This window comes from Chinchilla lanigera, unplaced genomic scaffold (genome assembly GCF_000276665.1).
Source record: "Chinchilla lanigera isolate Chin_1 unplaced genomic scaffold, ChiLan1.0 scaffold00005, whole genome shotgun sequence".
Taxonomy (NCBI): Eukaryota; Metazoa; Chordata; class Mammalia; order Rodentia; family Chinchillidae; genus Chinchilla; species Chinchilla lanigera.
Window position 1 is genome coordinate 14,879,541 of NW_004955406.1, and position 14,830 is coordinate 14,894,370.

At 49.9% G+C, this 14,830-nt stretch overlaps 1 protein-coding gene across 3 annotated transcripts in view; it reads left to right on the top strand.

Moving 5' to 3' along the window:
* The first annotated feature begins 2,873 nt into the window (after nucleotides 1-2,873).
* Nucleotides 2,874-14,830, top strand: part of Tnn (tenascin N) — a 68,159-nt gene continuing 56,202 nt past the window's right edge. Inside the window, exons 1-4 of one of the 3 annotated variants that reach the window (XM_013520939.1) lie at nucleotides 2,874-3,031; nucleotides 8,412-8,828; nucleotides 10,068-10,442; nucleotides 11,009-11,272. In XM_013520939.1, the coding sequence (XP_013376393.1) occupies nucleotides 8,435-8,828; nucleotides 10,068-10,442; nucleotides 11,009-11,272 (1,033 nt within the window). In that variant the 5' untranslated portion in view covers nucleotides 2,874-3,031; nucleotides 8,412-8,434. The remainder of the gene's footprint in view (nucleotides 3,032-8,411; nucleotides 8,829-10,067; nucleotides 10,443-11,008; nucleotides 11,273-14,830) is intronic. The other 2 variants (XM_005374898.2, XM_005374897.2) reach the window with 2 other exon arrangements.

Consider the following 14,830-nt stretch of genomic DNA (forward strand, 5'->3'; position numbering starts at 1 on the left):
ATACAAGATAAAGGACAGAAAGAGGCTTGTCTAGCCCATTGCTAGCTTTGCTACCTTCTGCCCACCATGAACTGTTTCTCCTCTGTGATGCCCCTCTGCCATGCCACCCTGCCTTGGAACCAGCCCACCATGGACTGAAACCTCTACAAACTATGAGCCAAATTAACCTTTTTCCCTTTAACTTTGGGTGTTAGGTATTTTGTTTCAGCAGTGAGAAAGTAACTAAGACAAATGTTAACATTTGGAATGTGTGGGTCCAGGTTATATGGAGATTCTCTGTAACATTTTCACAATTTTTCTGCAAATAGGAGAGAATTACACAGTTTTTTGGAAGTGCTGGGAATTGAACCCAGGGACACTTTATCACTGAGATACATCCCTTGTCCTTTTTTAAAATTTTGATTTCTCAAAATAAAAAATAAAAGGTCTTGCTGAGTTGCTCAGACTGTCCTCAAACCTGTGATCCTCCTGCCTCAGCCTCTCAAGTAGCTGGGATTACAGGCGTGTGCCCCTGCAGCTGGGTTGTTTAGTGTGTCCTTAATGAATGAGTGTGTCCTCCCCTCTACCCCATCCCTTTCCCCTTCTCACTGGCTGGCAGATGGCCCTGAAGAGGAGTGGCGATGCACTCCCAGCCTTGGACTGCCTTCCTGCACTGCTGGGGAGAGGGAAACCTCTCTCTGGTTAAACTGATGCCCTAGAGAAGCTGAGGAGCTCAGTGTGGGTTTAGCTCTACTACTAAGCACACGGAAGTTGTGGTAATGGAGAGAGTAGGTGAAAACTACTCTTGTGGGGAGAATTAGTGAATAGGAATTAAGAATATGATAATTTAATGGACTAGGTTTCCCTAGAAGAGATTTTAAAATTTAAGAAGCAGAGAGAAAAAGTTCAAGGGAGAAGAGAGATGCTTGGGGCTGGGGCATCTTTCTAGACCAGTCACTGTTGTGCACGATGAGAGGCAGACAGAACTATTTTCGTTTAAGTGAAGAAGGGTAGAGAGTTGACTCCCTCTGCACTGAGGAGCAGATTGAAGACTACTTAGTGGGATACCTAAGAAGAATGAAGCAGAGTGTGGTGCACACCTCCATAATCCCAGCACGCTGGTAGGCTGAGGCAGGAGGGTATAAGTTGGAGCACAGCCTGGGTGACTTAGCAAGAATCTGTCTCAAAGTGAAAAAAAAAATTTTTTATATATATAGATATATATATGGGGCTAGTCAGGTGGCTCAGTGCAAAAGCCCTGGGTTCAGCTCTTAATATTACACACACACACACACACACACACACACACAACAAAAGCAACTGATACTAAGTGTCCTTGGGTGGAGGCTAAGTTTTTTACTGTATCAATTCACTTAGTCCTTACAATAACTGTAACATACATACAGTTTTGGTTTTTTTTTTGATATCAGGAATTGAACTCAGAACCTTGCACTTGCCAGGCAGGTGCTTGTGCCGCGGAGCTGTATCCTCTGCTGACATACTTACTTGAAAGAGGACTAAGGAGGCACAAAGAGGTTGAGTCACAGGCCATGTGCCGGTGGAGGACCTAAGCTTTAGACACAGGCGTTCTGGCTCTCCATCCAACTGAGGCCAAGCGAAAATGAATAAATCGCTTGACTCGCTTTGCTTGCTTTTACAACTTTAGAGGTCACGGCCCTGAGCAGTAGGTTACTAGTTTCCACTAGCTGTGCTCCAGGTAACTCCTCCAACAAGTGGCTCACGATGATAATGGCTCCCTAAGCCGTTCTTCAGGAGCTTGGAGGCCACTTGTGTCTAGTCCAAACCTGTTGAAGCCACTCACCCATTCTCTCCCGCCTGTGCGAGTGTCGGAGGGGTGATCTTTGGATCTCAGAGGCCAAAATTCCCCCTCAGAGCGCACTAGCGCCATCATCTTGTGAACATATATCCCGGGAAAATCCAGCAGGTTTGTGTAGACTCCTGATTAGGTCACTTGTCCTCACCTCCAACCTCCTTTACCCCTCACCCTTCAGACCGCCCTGCTTCTTTATTATTCCTGAACCCTGTCCTCAGGAGGATGGTTTGAGACCCTCTCCCACCCCACGCTCGGCTGTTTTGTGAATGAACAAGTTCATTTCCTCAGTGTTGGCCTCCTGAATATCAAGCCAAAATGGGGCCGCCTCAGCAGCAAAACTGCCGAGGGTGACTCTTCTGTCCTGTCCTCTTCCTTCTTTTCCCCCAGCAACTCTCGATAGCCCCCTGTGCAAGCCGGAAACTCCATGGCTTCTTCTAGAATCTACCTCAGGCAGGGCAGGAGGAGCAGCTGTGGCCCATTGAAGTTGCTCTGGTTCGTAGAAAGGACAAAAGCTGTCCATGTGATGGCAACAGGGTGCCTGGTGGGGTGCTGCTGTCCTTACCTGGCTCTTGCGTGGCCGGTGTGCTGGAGGCATCTGGAAGGTGTGGTCACGAGAGCCCCAGGCCTCTGTCCTTCTCCCTCACAGGTGTGACAGGCTCAGGATGGAGGGCAGAGTGGGGGCAGAGCAGGGTCTGTCCCTGTGGGTCTCTGCTCACTTCTTTCTGTGCTGTCTTTGCCTGGTTTAAAGGGAAGAGACAGTAAGTCCTAGAGGGCCTGCACCAGGAGACAGAGGAGGTGACTTTATAAACACATATTGAAACCCTAGGACTCAGCTCCTGGCCAAGAGACATGCAAACTTTTTAAATACACTTACCCTGGATGCACTTAAATGGAAACAGCCTCCAGTATTTTTAGCAGCTGTGTAATCAAAGTAAAAAAGAAGAGGGAAATGTATATTTTTTTTCTCTCCTAGTTAGAATAAGAGAATGAACTGCTCAGCCCTTAACAGGAAGGGAGTTCTGCTGGGAAGGGAGGAAAACACCCCCTGAGTCCCTGTTGGCTCCTCCTCTGGCCTAGACAGGATTTAAAAACCCAGGGAAGAGAACTAAGGAGGAAGAGATCGAGGGGCAGACGAGCACCAAGGTCCCGACACCAGGGTCTCAGTGCTGGGCGGTCACAGGAGGCGGAGCGTGGAAGCAGCACCAGGCAGGCTCCCAGGTAAGAGAGCCAGTTGCTGGAGCTTTAGCTGCAAGAGGAAGGCGCCAGGTGGGATGCCCAGGGGTCAAGGCACACAGGCAGTGTCACTCAGGTTAGATTTGAAGTAGGAAGTGCTTCATTCCCCAGGACCTGTGTGCCTCGTCCTCACGCGGTGTTATATTCTGTCCCCTGTCCTGGCTCTGCTTACCTGGCAAGGTGCAGTCTGTGTTGAACCAATTTCTACCTGGAGCAGTACATTTTTAGATGAAAGGTTTGAATCTAGCATGTCCTTCCCGTGTTTTTTCTTTGTTGGTTTCTTTATAATGTCAGAGGTGTCTTCTTTTTTTTTTTTTTTTGTAATTTCATATCTGTTGTCTTACTGCTCTTTGAAACACTAAAACAGAACTTTTTTTTAGTTGTGATCATGAAACTGTTAGAACTTTCCCTTTTTCTGGTTTTTTTTTTTGTGTACCAATTAAGATGATGTTTGCAAATTCACTTAAAGGGCTTTGAGATTTATACATTTAATTGTTTAGATTTTAATTATTCTTTAATTTCTTTTCCCCAAGTTCCCATACAAATGCCCTCACAATATCTCAGAGAAACCATTTTGAAACATCTCAAGAGTGACCTAGAGAGACCCTGTCTCAAAATAAAAAGTGCAAATGGACTGAGGATGTATGCAGTGCAAACGCTCTGGATTCAGTCTCTAATACAGAAAGAAGAAAGAAAAGAATGACGCCACAGATTCGTTTTTAGGGGTCTGACTTGTTATTTACATATTAACTTTTGCATGTGGGAGAAACTTAGAAAAAAGAAGGAGAAAAAATGAGCAAGAATAGACAGAGTTTCACTTAAGACATGAAACTCATTTATACAAGCATGAAAGAAAAGAACTTGTCTGAACATAACAATAACAAATGACCCACACCTAGACATAGACTAGCACCCCAGTGCTTAAGGCCACTGGTTTAAAGAAACCAAGATATCACCGAGGTATCAGGTGACACCCACTCAGCCAGAGCTACATACTGATAGGTGGCAAAGCCCAGGCTTATTGCAGACGCAGTGAAGGTGAGGGGCTGGGAGAAGGCAATCAGGGAGAAGCAGCACTGCTGCTGGGATCACTTTTCTCAGAGGAGTGGAGAAGGCTCTTGACATTCTTCCATACAACTTTGAGTCCCGCTGTGTCCCCAAGTTTAGGGGCCGCAGCTAACTCCCAAAGTAAGGAAAATAAGATGGATAACTCTAAATCATTCCATGGCTTGTGGTTTCCATTCCAGCGCTGTCCTATGGTTTGAAATGTAGGAGAGACAGAGGTGTGTTCCTGTTTCCTGTGCCCGAGGAAGCCATGCCCAGGCCCACGGAAACTCTTACCATCCACCCCTCATGCCAGAGCCTTGGCTCCCGGAGGGCCTGGCAGCAGACATGAGTTTGTGGGTGAGGTTCTGTAGCAGCATCTGGAGCCACCAGCCTGGGAGCTGATGATGTTACAATCCCAGGCCCGACCCCTGAGGGACAAGGGCTTTGCCTCCTGCACCACAGTGGGCTCATGGTAATGCCAACCAGCTGCCATCTGCAAATGTGCCCAGACAGTGTGGCTGGAACAGCAGAAATCCTTGGAAATTAGCAAAGCCACTCCTCCCTGATGGAAAGCTGGAGCTTTAAAGTTAGTCCAGTACATGGGAAACCACATGTTAAACTAGAGAGAGGAATTGTAACTTGTCATTACGCGCCTCTCCTCATTTGACTGAAGCAGATTTACCATCAGATGCCCCTCGGGCCCACGGGGAACAGCGCTAAGTGTGAATCAAGCAGTACTTAGTCATTATGGGAATTGGGTATCTGGTTGGATGTGGGGAAGGAAGGTCTCTCAATGTAGAACCTGGGTCTATTTTATCTTCTCACTGCGGTTGAGCCTGATCCAAAAGCTAAAGGAAGGCCTTTCTGTGAAAAAGTAACTCATTCCTGTGTGGGTGAATGAATGCTTTTGGTGTTCAAGGACAAGTTTATTTTTGTGTTTATTTTTTTCAGTGCTGGGGATTGAATCTTGGCCCTTGCGCATGCTAGGACAGGCCCTGCCTTTGAGCTACTCCCCAGTCCCACAGAAAGTTTTTAAAGCACTTAGCATTACAGTCTGGCACATTGTAAGTGCTTACAGAACGGTGGACCCCATAATCATCACCCATTTGGGCCTTTGTCAGGCAGATTAAAATGGGGTAAGCAGAGCAAACAAGCTTGTGCTGACCCCTGAGACAGTGACTAAGTGCCAAGCACTTCCTGGGCAGACCCCACTGAATTCTGAATGCAGGGGCCCGGAGGAAGTCTCGATAGAGCAGATCAAGCCTTTCACACTAAGACAAGTTTTCCTTCTCATCCACACCTGTCTTGCATCCTCCATGAACACCTGTGTAGGCAGGTCAGTGTCACAGAGAGCAGAGATAAAAATATTTGTATGTACTGTAGTTGATTCAGCCAGATGGGGGTTGACTCAGGAACAGTGCTGCCTTGCACAAAGCTCGAGCACACCTAAGGACAAAGGAACCGAGGTGCACTGGTTGCTCGAGGTCTCCACTTCAAGATGAGTTGAACCGCGTCGGTTCCTCAGCTGCTTGAGAACATGCCGTCCTGGAGCAAGCGCTTGGGTCACAAGACATCTGAGTCACCCAAGGCCCAGGTTGTGGATCACTAGCAAAATATGCCGAAGGGAGTTAAGGAAAGAGTGACACATTTGCCAGTGACATTTGTGACATCCATACATCCCTAGCCACCTACTTCTTTCATTTTCCCTCATAGGTCAATGATGTCCACCCTGTCATTTGGGTGCAGAACATCTTAGGTGACTGCACTGGAAATCCATGATAATACAGTTTTTCTAAAACCCAAAGCAGTGCTCTCGTTTGCTTGCGGTTAACCATAAAGTCAGGATGAGGTAATGTGGGAGCCAGAGAAAGCCCAGAATTTAACTAGAAAGGTCTGTAATGGTGGCTACCAGTTGGCCACTGCTCTCTTTAGCATGAGTATTTTTCCTGACCCAGGGTGTGTGTCCTATTTTGTTGAGAATGAGGTGACACAGAGGGCACCCAGCCCTTGGGGTGGAGAGGACCATCAGCACTGGGAGTCCGTCCTCTGCTGACCATGGCTTGGTTGAGAGCAGCCCCAGGGGACAGAGGTCTTGGTGCACTTGGGTGTTTCTCAGGAAGGGAATTTCCAGCTTCTCCTCAGAAGTGACTGGACTTATCCTCCCTGCCAGGGAAACAATTCATCTTTCCGAGAATCATCTTGACACTGCTCAGAGAAAGTGTGGGCACAGGCATGTGCTCTAGCCCTGAGACACACCCCAGCCCCAGCCCCTAGTTATCAATTTATCAATGGTTTATTAAGTATCCATACTTTGAGTTTTCTCTCTCTCTGTCTCTCTGTCTCTGTCTCTCTCTCTCCTTTCTTTTTTTGAGGCAGGGTCTCATTATGTATGGCAGGCTTGACCTTGAACTCATAGCGATCCTCCGGCCTCAGCCTTCTGAGTGCTGAGATTACAGGCATGTGCCACCATGCCCGGCCCAAGTTTCCTTTATTTTCTTAAGAATCTATCTCTTAAAAGAAACATGGCAAGAAAAAGGAGATTTTGTGTTTTTCTCTTTCATGTCTACATGAGTACTTCTCATTCGGGGTGTATGCAGACCTGGTGTGTGACCCTGTCTCTGCTGTTGTGTGTGTCTTTGACCAAATTACCCCTTCCTCCTGCTGTTCAAGGAGGAAAGCGTCCCGCATGCATTGCAGCGAGCACCGGCAGCTTCCCTTCCTGTTTGTGACACTTGACAGAGTGTTAGGTCGAGGTTTTCCCTGTCTCCTCTTTTGACCAATCACTCTGCCCAGGAAAACCTGAGCTCAACCTGTGTAATCTGAGAGGCTACAATTAGTGAGAATGTCTCCCTATGGTGCCTAAGGACAGGCAACTCGGAGAGCTTCTGCAGGAGCTCCTGGGGTTTCTCATTTCCAGGCTTCAAAAACAAACGCCATGAGACGGGGCTGTGGGCAGCCTTGCTGTGGTTTGTGGCAAGAGTCCCTGGCCTTTTCTCTTTTTTTGGTATTCGTTCAGAACTTCTTCAGAAAAACATCTGCACTCCATTTAGGTCTCAGGGACAGTGAGCCAGGGGCTGGAGGTGGGTGCTGGATGGAAGGAATGGGGAGAGGGCTCGGCTTTTCTGACTCGTTGTCTGGCAGGAAGAGTTTGTATGACAGAAACTCATGTGCTGTGTTGAACACAGTAGGTGCTTTAGTGATCACCGTGGGTTGCTACTGGGACCCCAGGAGCACACAGGGGTTAGCAGCTCCATACCGGAGACTTTGCTCCAGGTTGGAATCTGTGTCTGCTCTCATTAGCAGCAGGTTAGTGGGATACGGTGCGGTGCTAAGTCTCAGTTCTCATCCTGAGCATTAAGTGCAGAATTGTTACTCGGCTGAACCTGTTAAGAAGGCAATTGGGAAATGTCACTATTTCTACCCTGCGCCTGCCGTGCAATGCCCCCAACCTCTCCTAGAAGTCACAAGCGGATCCCTGAGCTTTTCTGGCTGCTTTTGCTCTTAGAAGAGAATCACTTTTATGAAGACAAATCCGTTTCAGTATCAGAGCCTCAGTGCCCTCCAGGCCACATATTTTCTTTCTCCCAGCTGAAGCCCAGGACTGAAACTCCTTGAGATCACAAATACCCGCAGTACTGCTCTAGCACCCTATGTGGGCTCTGCAGAGCTTCCCCTGTCTACCTGCCAGCACCTCCTGCTGCAGTTGCCCAGCGTGTGCGCCCACGCACACCACAGCCCCAGTTGCCCTCTTGGAGGCTTCTAACGTGCCTTGTTCGGTTGGCACAGACTCGGCCTCTCCAAGCCTGAGGCACAGGCCTCTCCCACCGAGGCCTCCCTCCTGTCTCTGCCGTGCAGCTCATTCCAGCCAAGTTCCCACCTCTAAGTTCCTCCTGGCCATTCAGACGCCTGTCTCTTTCTTGCTTCCCCCTGTTCATTCTGACTTCAACCCTGCCTTCTACAAGATCAGCTCCCTTTCCAGTGTGTGGACACTTATTACCCACTGCCCAAGTCCCGAGGCAGTGAAAAATGTGCCCCTGACCGTTCCATTCTACCCGCAGGGTGTCGGGGCCAGTGCCTGAGGTGTCGCAAGTGCTCAGAAGGGTGTCCCGGGGGCACGAGCAGGGGACACTCAGCGAGCAGGTGGGAATGCGTGGTGTGAGAGGAGGGAAAGGAAGATACTTGGTTCGGAGCCTTGGGAGAGATGGGATGAATTCTTTCCCCTCGTTTCTCAGCTTCCTGTGGACTCTTAGAATCGGTTCAAAAATGCTAATTTCTTTCAGCACATTAATGACTCTCTTCTGCACCTTCCTGGACACAGGCTTCCTGGAGGGTCTTGTGAGGATGGATCTCTTCCCCTTGGGGCTCCTGCTTGGCTCTGTGCTTCTGGTGACTTCTGCCCCGGCCATGCCCGAGCCTCATGTCTGCAGCAACAAGGACCAGCAGGTCACCCTCAGCCACACCTACAAGATTGAGGTAGCCAAGCCCGGCCTGGTGCAGGTGGAGGCTGACCCACAGCCGCTTGGCAATGACAGTACCTCACTCTTGGCCATGGGGAAGGAGGGAGAGGAACAGAACTTCATCTTCAGGCACAACATCCGCCTTCAGACACCGCAGAAGGACTGTGATTTGTCAGATAGCTTCCAGGATCTCCTAGCCCGGGTGAAAAAACTAGAGGAAGAGATGGCAGAGATGAAGGAGCAGTGTAATGTCCAGCGCTGCTGCCAAGGGGCTGCTGGTGAGTTTACCACCTGGCGTTCATTCAACAAACACTTGACAAGCACCTACTATGTGCTGGGTGCTCCATCAGCCTCATGAACACTCCGAGTCTGGTGTTCCCACCTCTTATTCTGAGTTTTCTAGAGTGGACCACCTCCCTGCTCTTTATTGGTGGGTGCTAGTTTCAGGGGTATGTGGAGGCCTGAACAGGGACCAGCAGCTCTTGAGCAGACTCCTGGGTTAATGCTTCTGGATGCGAATGCTTCCAGGGGCCCCTTACCTGCGGCTCCCGTCTCTTCTCAAAGGGGAAGCAAGATGGAGGGCCCAGTGTGATTTTGGGCAAACTTCTTGTTCCCTCAACTGTCCAGTGAGGATAATTTTACCAGCTAGCATCGTTCTGAGAACTAGAGATGATATGTATTAGATTCCAGGCCTATGGTAGATATTCAGGAAGTTGGAACTACTAGCTATAAAGTGCTACAATTTCATTTTTACATAGTAAAGTTCTCTCTGCCCACCCTTCTCAAAACATAAACCACCCACACTGAACTAGAGGACAATGAGTGCAACTTCATACATTTTTATATCTGAAGGAACTGTTATGGTGATCAGCCCATGTTAAAAGTCAGATACAGTATTAGGAGCCAGGGACATGGCCATGAATAAAACACCGTGGATCTGCTCTGAGGAGCTCTACTTTGGGAGGGTCTTTAGGAAGGGACACGGGTATTCTGAGAAGCAGAAGGGTTTGCACTGCCTGCCCTCCCGCTGCCCCTTGCGTCCAGGGCCGGAGGGGAGCTCAGTTAAATCCCTTAGCTACTGGCATGCCCAGAATTGAGACCGGGCGAGTCTGTACGCTCTGGAAGTCCACCTTTCCAGCCATCAACTTATTTGATGAGGGGGCCTTGCTAAGTTCAGCCTCTCTCCCCCAGGAGCAGACAGCCCACCTCCCTGGGCCAGCCACCAGCCACCAGCCACCAATGGAACATAGAAGTCCCTTTCACAGAGACGCACTGAATAATCACCACCATCCAGACGGAAGGCACTAGGGGAATTCACTCGGGAAGGGGATGGAGGTGATTGTGTAGCTCCTCAGGCAAATGAGAGGTGCCCAGAGGGAAAGCACCAACCCAGTCTCCCCCTGGAGAGCCTGTCCTCCTCCACACACCGCAAGCCACTGGCCTTCTCCAACCGTCTCCAGGCAAGGATCCCACCCTCCATCCACTCTCCACTCACCCACCGTTTCTCTTCCTCCCAGATCTGAGCCGCCACTGCAGCGGCCACGGGACCTTCTCCCCCAGCACCTGCAGCTGCCACTGTGAGCAGGGCTGGGAGGGCGCCGACTGCGAGCTGCCCACCTGCCCCGGGGCGTGCAGCGGCCATGGGCGCTGCGTGGACGGGCGCTGCCTGTGCGACGAGCCCTACGTGGGCGCCGACTGCGCCTACCCCGCCTGTCCGCAGGACTGCAGCGGCCACGGCGTGTGCGTGCGCGGCGTCTGCCAGTGCCACGAAGACTTCACGTCGGAGGACTGCAGCGAGCAGCGCTGTCCCGGCGACTGCAGCGGTCACGGCTTCTGCGACACCGGCGAGTGCTACTGTGAGCTGGGCTTCACCGGTCCCGACTGCTCCCAGGGTGAGAGCCACTTTCCCTCCCACCCAGGGTCTCCACTGCACGTGTAACCAGTGTTAACACATGGTCTTGTGCAGTGGTCCCAGCTTTGGCTTACAGCAGAATTCTCTGCAGGGATCTTTAAAACAGACTGCTGGGTGGTGGCCTGGGGCTGTAATTCCCGCATTCTGGAAGGCTGGGGCAGGAGGATCACAAGTTTGATTTCAGCCTGGGCAGTTCAGCACCTTGGTTGGATCCTGTCCCACAAACAAAGGCACGGGGCCTGAGAATTTGCATCCCTATAAGGTCATAGGTGATGCAGATACTGCTGGTTTGGGGCTTGAGCTCTGGGGACCCCTGGTCTTACTTGTGATCGAATGGCCACTAGGGGGACGGGAAGTCTGTATTGACTCCTAGCCAGATCGTAGCTTCCTGGGGTGTGTGTGGAGAAGGGTGCTACCCGCAGGCTTGCACGCTCCAGGATCGCCATCGTGGTGCAAAGCACCGAGCACCGCTCAGTGGCTGCTCACCGGCAGGGATTCCGGCTCCTCAGTTCTCGCCCTCTCTTGCCTGTCCCTGTTCTGCGCCAGTCATCCCGCCTCAGGGCCTGCAGCTGCTGAAGAGCACGGAGAACTCCCTGCTCGTGGGCTGGGAGCCCTCCAGCGACGTGGACCACTATGTCCTGAGCTACTATCCGCTGGGGAAGGAGTTCTCTGGGAAGCAGATCCAGGTGCCCAAGGAGCAGCACACCTATGAGATTCCTGACCTGCTGCCTGGGACCAAGTACATAGTCACCCTGCGCAACGTGAAGAAGGACATCACCAGCAGCCCACAGCACCTCCTTGCCACCACAGGTGAGGAAGCAACCAGGTGCCTATGTTCTTCCAGGAAGGGCCCCGTGTTAAATGTTTTCTCCTGCTCTCCCCACAGACACAGTACGCTTCTGTCAGTCAGGTCATTGCTCTAATTTTGGGTCGGAAAACGAGAGCTGCTGCAGTCCTACATTTGGAGAAGAGTTCAGTTCTCTCTCCCCTCTCCCTGATTATTGGGACCTCCAATTTAGCAGTGGCAGCCTGCCCAACTGGGGTTCAAGAAGTCACTGTGGGGGCTGGGGATTTAGCTCAGCGGCACAGCGCCTGCCTGGCAAGCGCAAGGTTGTGAGCTCAATTCCCGGTACCGGAAAAAAAAAAAAAAGAAGTCACTGTGTCCCTGAGATTAGTAAAGTCTGATTGCTCTGTACCCTGCCCCAAACCCCACCAAAGCCAAAGAATTTACTTATATCCCTAACCCCTCCCTGGGCCTCCAAGGCCACTTAGCAAATTTAAGTATAGGTAAGGAGCTGCTGAAGCTGCCTGTATCAATTAGACCCATCTCAGCAGGAAAGAGCGCACAAATGGGGCAGTTTAAGGAAGGGGTTATACACAAGGCATGGCTAGTGTTTGGACAGGGTGACAATCTAGGTCTAGCATCAGTGGGATCCACCCCATCCTGAATGGGGCAAAAAGTAGGTGTTAGTATTTGGACTCAGAAAAAGTTGTAGGAAAATATGACTGCATTTGGTAGAGGCTTGCAGGCTTTCCAACATGTTCCTGCAGGGAGGAAATGAAGTTCACTCACCTGAACTCCCTCCTGCTCTCTGATCTGCTGGTGACCCCCACTGGCGGGACTCAGAGGCCAGAGGGGAAAGGCCCTGGATGACTTAATTCCTAGAGGTCAGAAGGAAAAACAGCAGGACCGAGGACTGGTGGAGGCTGGCCTGAAAGGACATGGTCTTCAGGGCAACATCTAGTATCACCAACATGTTTTAAAGGAGAAGCATCATGCTTGTGTCACCCAGTTGTGTTAGGCAGTTTCCGCATTGTTGGACACAATAGCCAATGCCCCTAATTGAAAGGATGAGAGGTTTAATTTGACTCATGGTTATGGGGGATTTGGTTCATAGGTGGTTGGCTCCAAGCAGAAACATCATGGTGGACGGGTGTGGTGAAGAAATGCTGCTTCGTTCATGCTGTAGGAAAATAGAATAGAGGAACAGTGCCAAGGAGGAAGGGATGAGGGACCAGACATGGACCCAAGGCCACACCTCCATGACCACCAACTCACCCCTAGAAGTGGGCTCCATTGATCCCCTGGGTGGGTTCTAAAGCCCATCAAGTGGATGCTTCACCCTAACTGCCCTAACATCAATGCAGTAGGTTTCCCTCTTGCTTATCGCAAAGCCACAAAACACAGCCAAGAGATAAAATACTGGAGAGAGGCTTGTTACTAGCAGCAAGTAAGGAGAGGCGCAAAGGTAACTCTAAATTCTGCGTTCTCCTCTGAACAAAGAAAGCAAGGAGCTATTGTTGAGACAGTTATTCATGTGGGAAATACTCCTCATCACATGTAGAAATAGACCCATTCCTGAGAATGCAGAGTCTGGGGTCATATATCTCACGCTCAAAAACGTGGCAGACTCAAATGCCTCTGTGTGAAGAATTTAGTAGTATAATGAAAAAAGAAGGAGTCAGAGTGACCTGGCCATTTTGTATGGCTTCTTGCCCATCTCTCTCAGGGTCTTTAACAACTTTGAAGGTGGTTAACAGTCTTTAAGGGCAGTAGGTTTCCCCTTTTAAGTACAGGAGCTTGCCCTAAGAGTAGTCTGCCTAGCAGCTATACTCTAGAAAGTCTTATTTCCTCAGGAAAGGTCTTAGAGTAACTTAGCTCCTCGAGGGGTTGGAGAAATTGAGTTGAGTAACTTTGATCCATTCCTGCACTCAACGCATTTGTATTGAGTCCCTACCATGTGACAGGCACAGTTCTACATGCTGATAAAAATTCACTGCCTCCATCCTGCCCTAAACTTCTGGTCAAAGGCCCAGGCGGATGGGACTTTGGCATGCATTTGTCTTTGCAGAAACGTCAGGCTGCATGTCCTATTTTGGGGGCAGGAATAGGGCGGAGTGGGGCATAGACTGTGATGGAAAAAGCCTAGAGAGAGAGAGACTTGGCAGCTTGAGGGCACAGTTTGTGAGGGCCTGTGCCGGTGCCTGCAGCTGGAGACCCCTAGAAATACCCCTGTGGTTGAACAAGTTGGGCTGATTGTCTTAGCATGGCAGAATGCACACTGTGGAAAACTGTGGGGGCATCCTATATAAGAGGGTGCAAGGATGGAGTGATTGTAGAATTTGGGGTTGGGTTAGCTAACTTGGGGAAGGATTTAAGGAAGCAGGGATTTGTCAAGGAGTGGGGTTGATTCTGTGGTTGGTATTTTAGTGAATCTCACTGAGAGTCAGGTGGAAACTTTAATTGGAAAGAAGTAACTGTCATTCCCATGAGTCAGGAGAGGGGATGCTTGGCCATTAGTGGGGACAATAGCCATGTTCTTTCTTGTCTGTGTTCAGCCATGTCATGGAAGAGGCTTGTTTTTGTCTTGGTCTAGTGTGGTCACAGAGTGACCTTGTCTTATGCTGATGTTGAAATGGTTTATGTCCAGGGGGAGAACCGCATTCCATGAGAGCCAGGCCAGCTCTTGGCCAGCAGGGGCTCCTTTGCTCCTTCCTCCATTTTTTTTGTATCTGCCTCTGCCTTCAGCCAGGACAGAGTCCAGCTTCCCAGGGACAGACAGGGACATGTGTTCTGAAAGTGTTAACAACCCCTCTGAGACTTGTAACGTCCTGCTACTGTGAAGTTTGTCTTTCTGTCTAATCTGATTCAAGTTAAATCCATTCTTTTTTTTTTTTTTTTTGCTCCTAAGGGAGGCTCAGACTGAGCAGTACTTATCCCCCATCATAATCTGAACACTCTCATTAAATCCCTGTGAATTTATTTATTATTGTGAATCCTTCCGAATTCTCTTAAGCCATGTAGGGTTCTTCTCCAGCCCTTCAGTCCCCTTCGTTACTCTCCTCTTCACTTGACCCTCAGGGAATTCCATCTTTGAAGGAAATCCAGAAACAGAATTGGGGGGGGGCGGCGGGGGAGATTCTGAAAGGCAGAATCTGGTAGCGGGAGAAAATGCTGCAGAGGAAAGGTGCAATGAAGTTCTTTATCCGTAACAGAACATTAGGGCCACTCAGGGCTGAGGAACCTTGAGATCAGTGAGTCCACATCCTGCCTGATGCACTAGTTTCCTGTCCCACTCGGGGACAAGTGGTCGGCCGGTGTGGGCAGAAATGCTTCCAGAAAGCTAAGATGGAGATGGGGTAGCAGAGGGGACAAGGCTTGGAATCGAGGGGACTTACATCTTTCGTGTTACAAATTTCAAGGCCAACCTGCACCATCAGCCTGGAATTCCACAGCTGTTGGAATTCAAAGTGCTCTTCAAACACCCTAGAACCGCCCACCTACAAGCACTTCCCTACAGCTCCTGCCGCAGTCTATTTCTTTGTATTAATTATTATGATTTCATGTTTTTTCCATGTGGAAGGGCT